At 37.8% G+C, this 17,219-nt stretch overlaps 1 protein-coding gene across 5 annotated transcripts in view; it reads right to left on the minus strand.

The window, feature by feature from the left end:
- ASPH (aspartate beta-hydroxylase) overlaps positions 1 to 17,219 on the minus strand; it is a 123,238-nt gene that overhangs the window by 33,548 nt on the left and 72,471 nt on the right. For all 5 annotated transcript variants that reach the window (XM_036397610.2, XM_054518552.1, XM_054518550.1 and 2 more), the window contains 2 exons: positions 5,307 to 5,395; positions 2,998 to 3,084 (listed from right to left, as the gene is read on the minus strand). In XM_036397610.2, the coding sequence (XP_036253503.2) occupies positions 2,998 to 3,084; positions 5,307 to 5,395 (176 nt within the window). The remainder of the gene's footprint in view (positions 1 to 2,997; positions 3,085 to 5,306; positions 5,396 to 17,219) is intronic.

A 17,219-nucleotide genomic window follows, 5' to 3' on the forward strand; every position in this document is an offset into this window, starting at 1 on the left:
TACCAGGCAAACTATGCATTTGTTAGAATATGGATTCTGCTTTATGGGAAAGCACAATAGAATTACCATTAAATCTTTTAGTGCAATATAACAGTTACCTATAAACTATTTGAAAGGAGAAGGATGAGAAAATTTGCACCTAAAACATACATTAATACAGATTTTTGTTTGATATTTGTAGAATTCATAACTTCTGCTTTCAAAAGCAGATGAAGCAATCTGTTTTAATAACATAGAAGAACTGCAAAATTTTCCCTATGGACTATTTGTATACTAAGCCTTACTTTGAAAGCAATACACAGGTTAAACACACCCACAAACATTTTTATCTGTTCTGACCCATTTATTTACACTCTTTATTGCAAAATGAATTAGGAATTGCCTTTTGCCTTGCATACTTTGATAGAACATGTACCCTACAACTCCTTCAAAACTTAAATTTGTTCATCAAATTCAGAAGCAGACCAAAGGATATATGAGCTCTCTACAGTGAAATTACAGTTTCAGTGATCTAACAGAAGCTGTAACTGATCTCACCTGTGGTAAGGCACGTTCATACTTTGCTTCCATAGCTGAAAAAGACTATGTCTCAAATGCAGAATTTTTAAAGCCTTACTTTGAATTGGTTATATAAATACATGCATTTTCACGTGTTTGATGCATTCTTCTCAAATATTTCTAAATTTATTGGCTTATATTTGTTTTTAAGACAAGAGCCACAGAGGATGTATCACAAGCATGATGGCGCAGAAGCTGTTGTTGGTCTATTTAAATTCACTGTTGCATCAAAGATGCACACATTAAATGAAATTCCTTCAACTGTGTTATCTCTATATGTTATAACAAGTATCTGAAATCTTTTTGCACTTCTGTCCTTTAATTTTTTCCTTGAGTGGTTTTAAAACTTAGTATTGGAAATACCAAAAAATATGGCTATTCAGCCAAACAGTTCATCAAGCAGCTTTCAGAGACAACTTCAGAAATCAGTTTTAAGCAATAACTTACTTTTTCTGATGTACATTCACTAGGAAATTTATTTCTCCTTTTCTCAAAGGAATTGCAGGGCAAAGAATATTACAGATATATAACAAAGAAGCAAAAATTTTCAGCATAAAATCTGCATAACTCCACCAGTATAAATAATATAAAGAGGTTAAAAACCTATCCATTGTTCTTTTCAGCTGTAAAGATGTCAAAGAATTCTGTGGAGTATCATTTTATCTGGCTCACGTGTAATTCAGACAGCAAATAAAGAATTGCTCATATTTCTGAAAAACACACCAACAATGAAATATTTTGCAGGTATTTTTGAAAACAGTTGCCTTTTAAACCATTAAAGGATCCAGAAAAATCAATCCTCATGTCTTTTAAAAAACTGAATCTACAAAATTAGCATGTAGTGCTGGTTCATACTTCAAAGAAAAGGAAAACTACACTTTTGTGGTGAATTCTTGACCTTCTTCAGCTTCAACTTTCAAGGCCTTTAACCTTACCCTTTGCAGTTTTAGTTAATGATGAGAAATAGCAAATTTAAATTGATTTTGTTGGTATGAATCCCTATTTAAAAATAATACTGTGCTACAATGCAAATGTTAAGAATAATTCATCTGTCTGAATGGTTTTCCTATTCCTTCAAACAGCTTAAACTTAAACATACTGGGTTCAATAAAATTGCCATTGATAATATTAATATGACTGTTCAGTAAAATGACTAGTATGAACCTTCAAAGGCTACAAAAATGAATTTATCATTGCTTTTACACACTCCCAGGAAATGCACCTAATTATTTCTTCAGATCTTGGTCTGTATTGACCTTTCATGGATTACTAAAGTAGCAGTAGGCAACTACAAATTGCTGTAAATGGACAAATGAAGTTGGGTCACTGAGATGGGAATTCTGAATGAGAATAAATTTCACAACTGGCTGCAGTGATCTGCCCTTCTCCCTAAAGCCATTCAAGAGGCAGGAAGCATATTCTACTAGATATAATGAGTAGATTTGTATAAATTGGTAAATATTAAAAGTGTAACTTAACAGAGAGGAGTCATCATGTGTATGAACAAAGTGGTCTCCTACTGTAAAGAGGCAAAGAGTTCAGCAAACTGTCACCACAGAGAGCACTGAAGCATTTGGTCTGCTCTGTATCAAGTGCTTGTGTGATAGATTTTTGGATAATCACAGCTTTGGTTTTATCATGACTTTTATTAACCAAGTGGAAACTGGTTGTGACTCCAAGGTCCTCATCAATTGTCTAACAGCACCAGTCCTTCCTGCAGTGAGGGCTTCACTTTTTTATCCTGATTAACATGAGTTCAAGGAGTTTTTATTATTCCTAGTGCAGCAGGATTATCCTTTTATTATTCAATTTTGAGACATCTCAACACAGCCTAAAAGTATTATAAATGCAGAGATTATTTTCTGGTGCCTTCTGGGTTTTGGTTGGGTTCTTTAAGTTTTTTTTTGAAGGGAAACACCTGAAACATAACTCACTCTACAAGTAAAGCTAATTAAGCCTCACTGCCTGAGAATTTGTGTTCTTTATCCTTTAACTCTCTCTCTCTAAAAACTCCAAATCCTCTTCTCTATTCCCACTAGAGCAAAAAGCAGCATTTATCCCAGGCTGACAGATGTGTTGATTTCCCAGCTACAGCAAATAGTATGTAACAGGTAGGTTCTGCCTGTAGTTCCTGCACTGGGCATTAGTTGGTATTTATCTCTTGCCATTCACCTGACAGTTCTCCTGAGATCTACAGGATGTACCTTATTTTTTTTTGTTATTTACAGTACTTCCCACTGAAGTTCCACAAAAGCTGCCAAAGCAATTGGGGAAGGACAGTTGACTGAAGAGATACATATGACAGATCACATGATTCTTTTTACCTAGAAAACCAGCATAAATTTAAAAATTAGTTTCAACTGGTGTTTATAGCTCTATTGGTAAAACAAAATGATTATTTTAGCTTTTTTCAACACCCATCTTTTTTTTTTTAAGTACCTGTGCTTTCCCGTATCTTGCTCGAGGACTTTGTGGATATTGATTCACTAATGCTTCAAAGGCCCTTAGAGCTTCTTCAACTTTTCCCTGAAAAGCAGAGATATTTATTAGCAATTCTATCTAATAAAAATGCTGAAGGATGCAAGACCCAATAACACATTAGTTTTACAATTAAAGAACAAACACAAAACAATGCAGACTGAATCAACAGCTTTCACTCATACTTTTGTTGGGATTGCCTTTTTAAGAGGAATTGTCATTATTTAATGAAACAATATAATCTAATTTTCATGGTGAAAATTAATAACTTGGTTTTTCATACTTTACCCACTTTTCCTTGTTTGCTGGACAAAATGCTGAGATGAAAATAACCTGTCTGTATACAAAAGTAAAGACCCTACTGCTAATAACAAATTCCAGACCAGAAATAATAGAGAACGGGAAGAAAATTCTGGAGACAGGTGGAAATTTTCCCTCTGCATACCTCTCATGATGAACAGCATCGTAAGTACAGTTCTTCTAAGGGAAATACTGTAGACTCAACCACAATGTATGGCTGTTTCCCCCAAGTTTTTGCATGACAACGTCCCTCAGGACATGTCACACAATTCCAAATGTAACTGTGGTATTCTCATGATGGATGATGATGATCCCATGATGGACACTGAGTAGCAAGTTCAGATGGATGTTGAGAAGAACCAGCCCCACTGTCAAATAGGTACTAGCATTGCTTGGCAACATTTGGCAATAGATCTTGCTGCCACTTCCACCTCTTTACAGCTTTATAAATATGAGTTATATGTGTATGAATTATACACAACTACTGTGCTATCTTCAAATATTATACATGCCTGATTTGCTCCTAAATTTATTCTGATCCCTACATGACATGTATGACTGTCTGTAACTTATCAAGAAATACAGCAGGAAAAGAGAGTCAACCTCCTGACCCTACAGATTCATCAAATGTGTCTATTATGCCTATTTCTGATTAACCAATTGCTTAAGTAACAAGAAGCATGAAAATTTGTTTTGTTTTTGTATTCTAACATGTAAAGAAGGTTTCTAGTGAGGAACAGCAGCAGTGGCAGCCAGAGGTTAGTGCTCCCTATGCAAGAGCCCTCCAGTCTACCAGAACTCTGGGGCTGCATAGATGGCAAGATAAAGTCAAAACTGCACAGTTTGTCCTGAAAATCAAATATAATCCTGCACCTGCAATGACCAAATTGGCTTTTATTTTACTGTACTGAAAATATTATATCTCACTGCTCATCCACCTCAAATCTAGGGTACAGCAAAGAGTTGCAGATTTTCTTTATGTTCTAGGACTCTCTGTGAGACATATCAGAGTTTTAACAAGAAATACATTCAAAAGACTTGAAGTTCCTCATTTTTAACAGCCACAATCTTGCTTCACTACTTAATCTCCTATTTATCAGAGTTTTAACAAGAAAGACATTCAAAAGACTTGAAGTTCCTCATTTTTAACAGCCACAATCTTGCTTCACTGCTTAATCTGCTATCTATCAGAGTTTTAACAAGAAATACATTCAAAAGACTTGAAGTTCCTCATTTTTAACAGCCACAATCTTGCTTCACTTTTTAACTTAATCTCCTATCTGGAAAAGAGACATCTCTGCAAAGGTATTATTTTCTGAAATATTCAAATGAAAGTATAAAATTGGAAGCTATAAGGGGGAGATGACTGAAGAGCTTGGGGGGCTTTTTGTTTCTTTTTCATGGTCAAATTATTAAATTCAGAACTATCCAAACTGAATGATTGATGTTAAGGTCCTGCTGCCCCTGGTGAGAAGCAGGAACATCTGTTTCATCCTCTAAGCAGCTGTACAGCAGCCTAGGCACTCCCAGGACTCAGAATCTCAACAGAAACAGCACCTACTCCAGTGATCTGCACCTAATGCTCATGAGGCATCAGAACTCTCACTGAGAGATCACTGATAACAGACACAGAGTTATCTGGCAGCACTTGACTTCAGTAGTCAACTGGACAAGAGTGATAGGACAGAACTGACCTGTTTGATGTGATCCATTTCAGCAGAAATTCAATGACTATTCTACGTATCTTCAAGGTTAACAAACACATGTGAACAGACATTCACTTACAACTTTAAAAAATTTTAGACAAACTATCCAGCAGAAATTAAACTTGAAGGACAAATATACACTGACTATTTCAAAAAGTTAATTTCAAAAAAGTAATCTAAAATTAATTCTCCCTTTTTACAAGTATTTAATTTATTGATTTTTATCCACTGTGTACAGTCCCGAATGAAATATTCAAAACTTACTTTTTTACGTAGTTTTTCTGCAGCATCTAGTTCAGCTTTAATGGTCTTATCAAACTTGTTTAAGAGCTTTGGCTTCTTCTTCTTTTTAGCTAGAAGATTTAACAAACAGACAGTTCATTACTTTTTTCGTATTTCAATTGCCTGGAGTAACACTTAGCTAGGGACTGTGTGGCAAAGTGCATCATTTTCAAGTAAGGCAGTTTCAAATTACACTGAAAAGAAACTGATTTCTTACTTATTACAGTCACAAACTCCTATATGGAAAAGCAAACTTCAGTCATTCAAATTGAGTAACTTGGCAGTTAAGTTTAGAATAAAGCATTTTTCATCACATTACAGTCAAGAATCCTTTTTTCCCAAATGGTTCAACTGAGGTGGAAGAGCAAAGGGAACTGTTATTTTCCTACATTTATATGGTATCATGAAAAACATGATCATCAGAGCACACTAGTCATTTCTAAAAGTTGTGACTATCTGCTTTGCCTAGAGCAATTACTGAGGCTGCATCTGGAGTGCTGTGTGCAGTTCTGGGCTCCTCAGGACAAGAGAGACATGGAACTCCTGGAGTGGGTCCAGTGGAGGGCAATAAAGATGGATGATAAGGGACTAGAATGTCTCTTTTATGAGGAAAGGCTGAGGGAGTTGGGCCTGTTCAGCCTTGAGAAGAAATGACTGAGAGGGGACCTCATCAATGTATATAAATATCTTAAAAGTAGATGACAAGAGGATGGAGTCAGGGTCTTCTCAGTGCTGCCAAACAATAGGACAAGAGGCAACAGGCGGAAACTGATGCATGGAAGTTCCACCTGACCATAAGGAAGAACTTTACTGTGCAGATCACCAAGTATAATAATCTGTCACTGATGCCAGTCTTTTTCTGTTTTATTTATTATCCTCCATTTCATAGGAAAGCAATGTCTTCACTGCCTTTTCATGCATTTAATGATAGTAATGGTTAAGGAGCACAGCACCAACTCTCTTCCAGGTAAAATGCAGTGAAATTCATACAAACAGCTCTTATTACAAGTGTGAGGATCCCTCCACTCCAAACCCTCAGTCCATAGTGACTGACAGGTGTGGTGAGAAGTTTCTCACATAATGTCATTGGGCCTGAAAAGAACAACCCATAACATGCAAAAAGTTTCTTGGGTTTTGTGTTTGTTTTTTTCTTTCTAAGAAATATGCCAGCTCAGTTTTTCAAGAAACCATTGCTATTTCTAAGGCCTGGCTTGCTTAACAGCAGCAGTGGAAGAACCCAGAAACATCAACCCAAGGAACCAATGAAAGCAAGTGACCTTGAGGACTTTTTAGGTCCATTTTGCTCTTAGCTGCCATGTGAAACTGTCCTTTGCTGTTAGCAAGAAAACTGAGGCCTGTCAGTTCCTCTGGGTACAATATCTGGGGAGCTTCCAATGGGATATTGCCACCAAAACACTTGGTTTATTTTCTGTTCTCTAAGTAACATAAACAGCAACTAAAATGTGAGTTCTCAGTACTTACGGCATGAATGAAAATCTTTATTTAAGGTCGGCCAGCTACACAGGAACTGTATTTCAGTGAGGCAGGACAGCTATTAGTCAGCTTTTTAGCTTTGAGCATTCATGGAAAGACAGTCATTTGGTCTTTCTGAAACTCAGTAAGCATGGCAACAGTGAGGTTCCTTTGAGGCAAAGGAAAGAAGCTTTCCCACCCACCAGGAAACTCCCACTGCCTGTGGGACACTCTCTACACTTCATTTAAGTTTACAAGGACATGAGAAAGAGCTCAGAAAAAAAAAGTAAATTAAAAAAGTAAATTAAAATCTTACAAGTCTGTGGCACAAATATACAATATCTTCCTTTTCATATCCAACTTGGGTGATATGTTGGAAGAACCTATTTACCACCCTCCATTAAAAAAAAAAAGTACTATCTTCCTATTTTCAGTACAATTATATATCAGCCCTAGACCAGCAGGAGATCAATATAAAAAGCTGGAAAGGAGTTGTTAACATAAATATTATTCATCTGCTAGGCACCAATATAACACAGTAAACATTATATAACGAGCAATCATTTTCATCCCCCATTCTATTCTATGTTAAAGGATTCACCAGGGAGCTTTCAGTGTAACCATCAAGCATTCCTCTATATTAAGCAGATAGCCTGCTATCTCCCTGCAGGGGTATTTTAATAAATTATCCATCGCCTCCTTCTAGTGCAATAATCCTTTAGCAGATGTGACCCAATATATTAAACTCAATGATACAAAGAAGTTAACTTATCTGTTTTCAGAGGAAAATATATGTAATTTTTCTTCAATGACAAATTTCACCATGACACTGAAGTCGTGCATGATCACACAACTGCTTGGTCGGTTTGTGGTCCAAATCAGGTTGAGCATTAAAATAGTAATAATCCTTTTACCTAATGGTAATAATCCTGGAGTTTCAAGAATACTACTGAGGATTTTCAATAATAGCCTTGGAGAATAGGCATTCTATCTAGGACTGCTGTCATAGGATCCTGAATCCTACGACTGCTGTCATAGGATTCAGGAAACAGTTCAGTGGAAACTGAAGTCTCACAAGAAACTGTATGTTAGTTCTTTTGCTGGAGACAAGACAAACAAGTACCAGTGATGACAAGCAATCTCATATCTCATTTAACAGGATACAGAATAAAAAAAAAATAGAAGTAGCAATGTATTACAATGTATTACATTAAATGTACAGTAAACTGTATATATAATCCAATGAAATTTGATAAAATATTCCATATAACTGTTTTGGTAAATGAAAACTAAAATACCAGGCATATTTTGGTTTTATGTTGAAAAGCACCTTGTCATCACCAAAAGCAGTGACAGTCTTACTTCTACAAGGGACAGAGAAATTCCTTCTGAATAATAATGAACACATTGCTAGATACTCTTCAGACCACAAGAGAATCACATCAAAATTAAGGAAAAGTAAACAAATTAATAAACAGAATTGAATCACACTTGAAGACTGGTTTCAAAATATTTTGCCTTTAACTGACTGGGGAGGGGAGCGACAATAGAAACAAAGCATAAAAAGGCAGTAATAAAGAGTTTGCTATGAGAAGACAGGTACACACTACTCTGTAAAACACAGCTACAGAGATGAAAAGAATAATTTATTTTCTGTATCATCATAGTTAGGATAAGGAAGAGAAGGCTTAAAATGGCTATAACAGAAAATTTGGCTTGAACATCTGGAGCTACTATCTCTGAGAAAGCACAGTAGAACAGGTTGCTGAGGGCAATTGTGGAATTCTAATTACTGAAAATTCTGTTTATTTGAATTAACAAGATGTGTAAGCATCTGCCAAGAACAATGCACACAGTTAATAAGGCCTTCAGTCAACCAAAGAGACAAAGTAAGCTTTAGGGTCCCACTTAGTCATATGTTCTACAATTTCTATAATGTATTATTATAAGTCAATGTGCTTTAGTGCCAACACTGTACCTACACAAGTAACTTTCACTCCCTCATTTGACAACCAAAGAAACCCTCACAGGAGCTCACTGTGCCAATCATCTCAGTAGCTGAGATTCCTCCTAGCTCAATGCCAGCAATGGAATATTGAAGCTCCAAAAATTTTCACAATGCAAAATTTCACCTCAGCGCTATAATTCCAGAAAAGCCATAAGTGATTAAAAACACTGTCTTGTGATAGAAAGCAATCTCAATTCCCACTGCTCTTATTAGCTTTTTCTGTAAAAAAGGAAATACTAATAACATTCAAAAAATCAAGTTCTGTAAATCTTCATTTGAAGCAGATCTTTTTACCTTAAGAAAGCATCTAAACAGCATCAGAAAAACAATTTTGCAAACTGTTGATTTATACACAAAATTACATTTCTTGATACTTGATAACTTTTAATGTAAAAAGCTGCTAAAGATATAATAATAAAGGAATTAAAACTTTCTAGAATTTCTAGACAAATGTCCTCACATGATCAAATGTCTGCAAATTCTTGTGTAACTGAGCAGAATCCAAGGTTGGAAATTGGTATAAAACACCATGTAGACAATTATGTTAAGGCAGTTACATAGAAACAAGGAAAACAAAAAAAGATAACTAGTACATGACAAAAAAATTGATTACATATGACCCTAAGTCCAAAGCAATAGAGAAAAAACTCAGAAATGTCACAAATAACTAATAAAACTACTTCTATAATGAAGCAAATGAATCCTCTCTAGCTTCCAGACAAGTGGAAATGGCTGTGTGTGTGAAATCTCTCCATTTCATCTTTTCATCTGAAATATAACACCATCATCCAGGCTAAGGAAAATCTCATTCTCCTAAGAGAGAAAACACTGATAACCTGCCTGATAAGATATCAGTCTGGTACATCAAAACAGTTAACATTAGCCAGAACTGGACAAAAAATATTGAATGCTATCATGCTATCATGATGCTTTCACAATTAACACACATCTTTTACCCTAGAGAGACGCCACACACCTGGCATTTTAACAGATAGCAAATTTAAGTGGGTGAAGGTATTTTCTACACTGTAAAGGCTTCAAATTGTTGTTTCCTGAGAAGATAATTTAAAAGATAGGGTATCTTTACCACAACACATAGCATGAATTGTTTTGTCCTTGCTGCCATACTCTGAGCGTCTGATCAAAGGATGCATGTACAGTTTTCTTCCTGAGCAAAGTGACTAGGAGATAACATCATGCTGCTATTAACACTTCCAGAACAATTAGTGTTTGTATCTAAAAACCAGTATGCACTTCCATACACTTAATACAAATCATCTCTCACTCTTGTGCTTTGTAAAATATTTGGAGCAGATATTCCACAATTCTATGATTTTATTCTGTCCCAATGGACATGCCAGGAAGGACACCTCAAACAGAGAGCTTGTTAGCTGATGTGCAACCATGACCAGGAGGAAATCACAACTAGGACCACCTTAGGCAGTTTTCCACTTGCTGCCCTTTTCTCCTCCTCCCTCTTGCTCTCAGTACTAATGATTCCCTTCCTAGGCTTTCTGCTCCCTTTCTTATATTCAGAGCCTAAGAATAGTGGTGTGGTGGGGGCAGGCTTACCTCCAGCGCTGGAGCTGACATTTTGAACCTGGTCTGTTCACTGAGAGCAATGAGTGACAGCCTGGCTGGACTGACTTGGGGTTTTGGGGGAAAGGTTGCCTTCCACACAGGATAAACACTCTTGCTTCAGTCTTTGGAAACTAATGCTGTGAGAATTACAGTCAATTGAGAGGGGCCTGCTCTGTGAGAGTCCATATTACATATTAGCATAAGTATTTCTTGTTAATCTTGTCTTTAATGAAATTTCTAGGTCCTCAGAAATGGTGAGACAACAACATTACAATCCCTCTGTGGACTTGGGGGAGAAAACCTGAGGATGGAAAGACACTATTCACTATCTAACAAACCACCTCATAAATGTGGTTTGGTTCTTGTAATTAGATTTTTTTATTCACTTATTGATTCATTCACATTGTCACTATGATGTTAAGGGAGCATTCCTGGTGGCTTCCTTGATATCACATCTGCTATTACTCACATGCAAAACAGAGAGGAGTTAGGACTCCAGTTTTAATTACTCTGTTAGATATAAGTGATTCAAGATAAAGGCTGGTCTTTACAGCCACCTTGAGGACACATGGTCCCCAGTTACTGATTTGAAAAGTACACTGGAACAATCCTACTCCACAGACTGTATGTTGTGCTTACTGCTAGCCAGAAAATTGAATGACCTCGATACAGGGGTTGGACAAAATGGCCTTTTAAAGGTCCTTTCCAACCCAAACTGTTCTATAATTTTATGATTTGAGTCTTAAATGAAGTTTTAATAGACATTATAATTATTTAATTGTAGAGACTATAACTATACAGTTATGTCTCCTTATGTTATGCCATCTCTAAAGCTGATCTGAAATAAAAACCCCTTCATATGATACAGTCTCATCAGTCACTTGCAGCAAAGGCTCCTCCTGTCAGTTCTCTGTCTTAAACTTTGAAAAACTAAGGAAGCAATTTCTAGAGGGGGTCATAGGCTTTGTTTTCCAAACACCCTCCCATCCCTGCTGGGATACAAATTCAATAATAATGCTCTTGGCAACTTGTGAATAGCAACTTCTGAATGTGGGTCAATGACAAGTAGATATTGATGATGATGGTCTGTAGTTGTTTTCCAACAAATTTCATGACCTTCTGTTTTACTAATTCCCTTTGCTACCCACTATCAACCCTACACCTTCCCAGTTCAAAGTTTCAATTATGTTCTGAAGAACATATATATATATTAGTAGACTTTTACTTGGAATTCAAAATTTTCTCAAGTAATTGTCCTCCCTCCTGATACCAGCCCCATATCATTACCCAAATTAGTTTTGGAAATTGTGCTGCATCTCACTGGACACTTGAATGAGAATTTGATGATGGTGAAAAACTCCTGTCATTGTCCTGTTGTTTGGGAAGCTCATTAGGTGAGATACAGAGAGTGTAAGTTATCTACTTGTATTATGGGCTTCTAGAAATGATAACTTAGAAGGTATAAAACCAAGTAAACTGCAGCTACACAATTTAAAGCCAGGAGCACTAGAATAATTAAAAGATCTTTCTAAACTCTATTGGTAGAACAGGCAAAACCACTATAATCAACTTATCTGGGGAAGTAATCAGACAATAAAAACTGAGGCATTTTAGAGACTAATAAAGCTGGAATCTAATTACTATAATAAATCTTAAACTGCAGTTATTCCAGAACAATTTCCCTTGCAGTAAAAAGTATTCTACAGGGCTTTCTATATGAAATTATTGTTGGTTGGTTGGTTGGTTAGATGTTGATCATAAGAAACAACAGCAGAATGATAATTTTGGTTTTGGCATGTATTTCCATCATTCACCTCTCTTTCACCATTAAGACTTTTGGATTCACTCAAAGGCTAGACTTAAGCAATCCTCTGACAAAACCAGAAAGAAATTTCTGCATTGACTTTCTATTAAAAATACACTGTAACATTCTAATGTCCTGTACATTTAGCTCAGAATAGCATTATGCAGCAGTTTTGGACTTTGACAACTACACTTCTGCGTTGGTCATTCTGCACACAGCTCACAAATATTTAATTGTATCAAATTTGCAAATCAATAGGTAATATGTATACTGTTATAAGCAGGGCTCGAAAGGGTGGAACTCAGCCCACCTAACTCCAGGAGACAATGCTGGAGGTGACCTAACCGTGTAAGCCCTTTCTCCAGACAACAGAGCTCTGTTCCCAATGGAATTTAGGGCAAACCCCTGCAGCAAAGCCCTACATTTAGTCAGAAGAACAGCGCTTTAATCTCCCCAGATTAGACCTCTACTAGTATCACAGTGGAATCCTACATATCTTCAAAGGTAAATGCCTAGAGTGAACAGTGGTGAATACTGACCTGTTATCAAAATGACACCAAGGGGCAGGGCCACGTGTGGAATGATATTGTCCTAAGCCTGGCTTAATGTACTTTTAATGTACTTCTGTTCCAAATGCAATGCAGCTGAGTGTTCCAACCAAACAGCATTCCTTTCTACTGTCATGTTTTGTCAGTTTTGAAAAGGAAAAATTATTACATATAATAATAGCACCTATGCTGAATTTCACTATATGAAACAAACATGTCCATAGCTGAAAATTATTTTTTCATTTTTTATATCTGTTCATCAATATAAATATTTAATATATGTCCAATATAAATCAAATTTGAAAAATTAGGCTTCTTAGTTAATTTTTTTGTAGTCTGTGTGATCAAATCAACTAAAACCACCTCAGATGGAAAGACAACTTATGGATGTGGCATATATGTGCTGCATTGTACTACCTGTGAAACCTTTTAAAGAATTACTTCTCATATTCACCTGGAATACCCATTGTATTTCAATTACTTGTTTAAAGTCTAATTACATTCTTATGGAGAAGATGAAGAATCCACCTCAATTAAATATAACAGAGAAACTTTGAAGCAACTGTATAGTAGAAATAAGTTTATTTTCATTTTTATTTCTTTAGAGAACTTTCCAGAGAGGGGTTTTGTTAATATCAAAGAATTTTCAGTAAGACTTTTAATAAACTTGATGAATTACTGTTGAATACTAAAATTTACATAATTCTTAGGAGGACACTTTGCTAACCAAGTACTTTCAAGGCTGCAGTAGGAAAAAATATTTATGTTGCAAGAGCTACTCAAAGCTATAAATACTTTCTGCACAGAAGCTCTTCAGAGCATGTATGTTCAAATACCACAAAACAAATGCAGACTTGCACATCAGAATGTACTCTCAGAATCAGAACCAAACCCTAAACACAAGCCAAATATGAAGTTTCCAATTCCCAGCTCCTTAGATTTCCAAGTTTCCTACATATACCAGTCACAGTACAGTATATTTTATAATCCATCTCTCATCAATTTATTGCTGCATTTTATTAGGGTAATTTAAAATAAACAAAGTGAATAGAACCTTATACCACTTCCTGTGACTAGGACATCTATACCTAACCACTTTTATTGAAAATGGAAACTAAACCAGTTTAAACTATCAAAAAAGTTCAACAAAATTCAGCTTGTATGAAAATCATACAAGCAGTGTACCCATAAACAAAGTTCATTAAAATGCAGGGTTGTTTTTCCTGGTAGGATGAAAAATTCCAGCAATTTAACCTGGAAAAAAAAAACTATCCTTTTCCTACTTTAGAGAAATTCTGTAATCTGCAGTGACATTTATTTAGTTGATGTTTAAAAAGAAACAAAACCACAAAGCACCTAGGGTAAAAAAGGGAAGTTGCTCCACTCTGTCATACTTTCAGAATGTAAAGCTCTTAGTACAGGCTCTGACGAGTAATGTTGCATATTAGTACGTCTCTTACACAAGCTGGCATTTTTACCTATGACTGCTTTTTTCCCAAACTGGATGGCTCTTGTACATGATTTTATTATACTTTTCTAACAGGTCAGTAAAAGCAGCACATAATGGTGATTTTTTTCCTACTGTCAAGTAGGTAAATACATTGCAGTAAGATACTCCCTGCCAATAAATGGAAGTGTAGGCATAATTGCCAAGCTTTCCAAGTTGTTTTGGTTGGTTTTTTTACTTTTTATATGTTACGCTTACATGTGACATATTTAAAATACTTAAAAGTCTGAAATTTGCCAGTCCTAGAAACTTATGTTTAAACTACAAATATACAAATCCAAACCAAATAAACCATATCAAAATATTGGAAAAGCAGCATTTCTAAATATTCAAATATAAAATAACAGCCAAAAAGAAAATGGAAACAGAATGAAAAAGGAGTAGAGCTACTGAATCCTTTGGCACAGGCCCTGAGGTTTCTGGGCATTGCCAGCAACCAGCCATGATCCCAGTGAAGGAGGTTTTGCAAGCTTTGTGCAGTGACATGGAACGCATGGGGCCAGAACAAATGTCACTGCAGGGAGAGCAGATTCACAGTGCTCTTCAGCAAAACCTCACTTCTTTTCCATCTAATCTGTCTCTGCACCTTCCTACCTAACCTAAGACAGGCTATGCAATCATGGTCTCAACAAGGACTGATTTGCATGTCTGTGGTGGTTTGACAGGAAATATGTTTTCTGGAATACTGTGGTCAGGTCAATTGGTGCTCAGATTTTAATATTGGCACCTAATGTGGCCATTGGGACATTGGATCTGCCTCTGAGAACACGGGGTTAAAAGCAGAGCTCTCCTCTGGGAGGCTCTCTTGGGTTCCAGCGGGAAAGAGTTTGGGTCTCTCCCCTGGCCCAGCTGCTGGCTGGGCAGGGGGAGGGGAAAGCCATGTGTCCGAGAGAGGTAGGCCTGAGCCCCGGGGTGGAAGGGTGGAAGAGAGAGAGAGAGAGAGAGACACCGGGAGCCATCGGGCAGCCCCCCCTGAGAGACACAGAGAGAGAGAGAAAGAGAGAGAGAGACAGAGAGAGCGAGCCGCTGCCTGGGACTGTAACTTTGAAACTGGATAAACATGGGCCTGTGCCGGCAGCACGGCTGGGACGGAGAAGAAGGGGGGGGGGGTGCAGCCGGCTGCTTGTAGGAGCTTTTTTCTTTTTGGAGAATGAGACTTTACAGAACATTGACCTTTCCTAGAAGAGAGATAGGGTGGATGATGAAGAAGGAAATGGGCAAGTGTGAGGGAGGTCTGGGCAAGTGAGAGATGTTGGAAGAGTAGAGAAGAATCTTAGTGGGAAGAGATGATAGAGTGGCTTTTGCTGGACTCTTTTTGTATAGCCATGGACAGAACCATGTTCCCTGTGATACAGAGACTGCATTCTAGGGGGAGGCAATGGCCTCAGAACCAAGAGGGTTCAGTGTTGGTACCCCTCAGCCCCAGGGGGTGAAAAATATGGGGGGGACAAATGTCCCAAAGTTGAGACTGTGCCTTTTTGGAGTGGGACGAAGCATCCTTAAAAGTCGACCCTAGAAGCAGCTCTGGTCCATGTTCAGTGGTGAGAGCGCTGGACATGAAAGGAAGAGGTCACCATTGGCACAAGAAGGACTCCTCCTCCTCTTGATGAACTGAGGATTGAGTATTCTGAAGGGTGGTGCCAGACCGAGAGTCGATGATTTGGGGGATGCATTGTATTGGGAATTTGGTGGGGAGGAGGAGGAGATGTATTTGTGAAGTTTTCCTTTTCCTTGTGTGTTTCTTTTTTTTTTCCTTTCCCTTGTAGTTTAGTTAATAAATTTTTTTCCCTAAGTGGGAGCCTGCTTTGCTTACTCCTGGTCACATCTCACAGCAGAAACCAGGGAGAGGGTATTCTCATGGGGGCACTGGCTTGTGTGCCAGTGTCAAACCATGACCATGTCATTTGTCTCTTCACACTTAGCATAGCTGGCAGTGCTGACCCCAGCCCCAGGGGCCAGGTAGCTCACATTGCCTCTTGGCCCTCAGAGGTACAAAGGGCTTGGTGGAACTCTGACCTCCAGAATACTAATCTAGGAGTATGACACTGAACATTCTAGGCCTGAAACTGCAGGAGTTGTCACAACCATCCCATGACTCAGTGCAATGCTACAGGCTTGGGGCAGAGTGGCTGGAAAGCTGCCCTTCAGAAAAGCAGCCGGGGGCAATGGTCTACAGCAGCTGATGAGCCAGTCTGTTCCCAGGTGGCCAAGAAGGCCAATGGCATCCTGGCCTGTATCAGCATTAGTGTGGCCAGCAGGAGCAGGGCACTGATCATCCCCCTCTACTCAGCACTGGTGAGGTTGCACCCAAATCCTGGGGTCAGTTTTGAGCCCCTCACTAAAAGAAAGACATTGAGGTCCTGGCATATGTCTAGAGAAGGGCAACGGAGCTGGTGAAGGGTCCGGAGCACAAATCTGATGAGGCAGCTGGGAGTGTTTAGGGGTGTTTAACCTGGAGAAAAGAAGGCTCAGGAAGGACCTTATTGCTCTCTACAGCATCCTGAAAGGAGATTGGAGTAAGTGTGGTGAGGTGGAGGTTGGTCTCTTTCCACAGGTAACAAGGGACAGAACAAGAGGCCATGGCCTCAAGTTGCTCCAGGATAGGTTTAGAGTGGACATGAGGAAAAATTTTTTCACCAGAAAGGTTGCCAGGCTGTCCTGGTAGCATTTAAAAGATGTGTTACTTAGGGACATGGTTCAGTGTTAGGTTATGAGTTGGACTCAATTACTTTAAAGGTCTTTTCTAAGCTAAACAATTCTATCATTCCATTCTGCAACCAGGTAAGATTGATTGGCATACTTTGGTGCCAACTGCCTTGGAAAAAATCAAGCGGTCACCTATAAAAGTACATGCTCTCTGGATGTTTATTCAACTCCAGTTTATCTACATGAGATGTACTGAAGCAAAGCTTCACTAGTCTTTAGTGTGATTTAAATCAATCCTCCCAGAAAGCATGGCTTTGAATTCAGAACA

This window comes from Molothrus ater, chromosome 1 (assembly GCF_012460135.2).
Source record: "Molothrus ater isolate BHLD 08-10-18 breed brown headed cowbird chromosome 1, BPBGC_Mater_1.1, whole genome shotgun sequence".
NCBI classification, from domain to species: Eukaryota; Metazoa; Chordata; class Aves; order Passeriformes; family Icteridae; genus Molothrus; species Molothrus ater.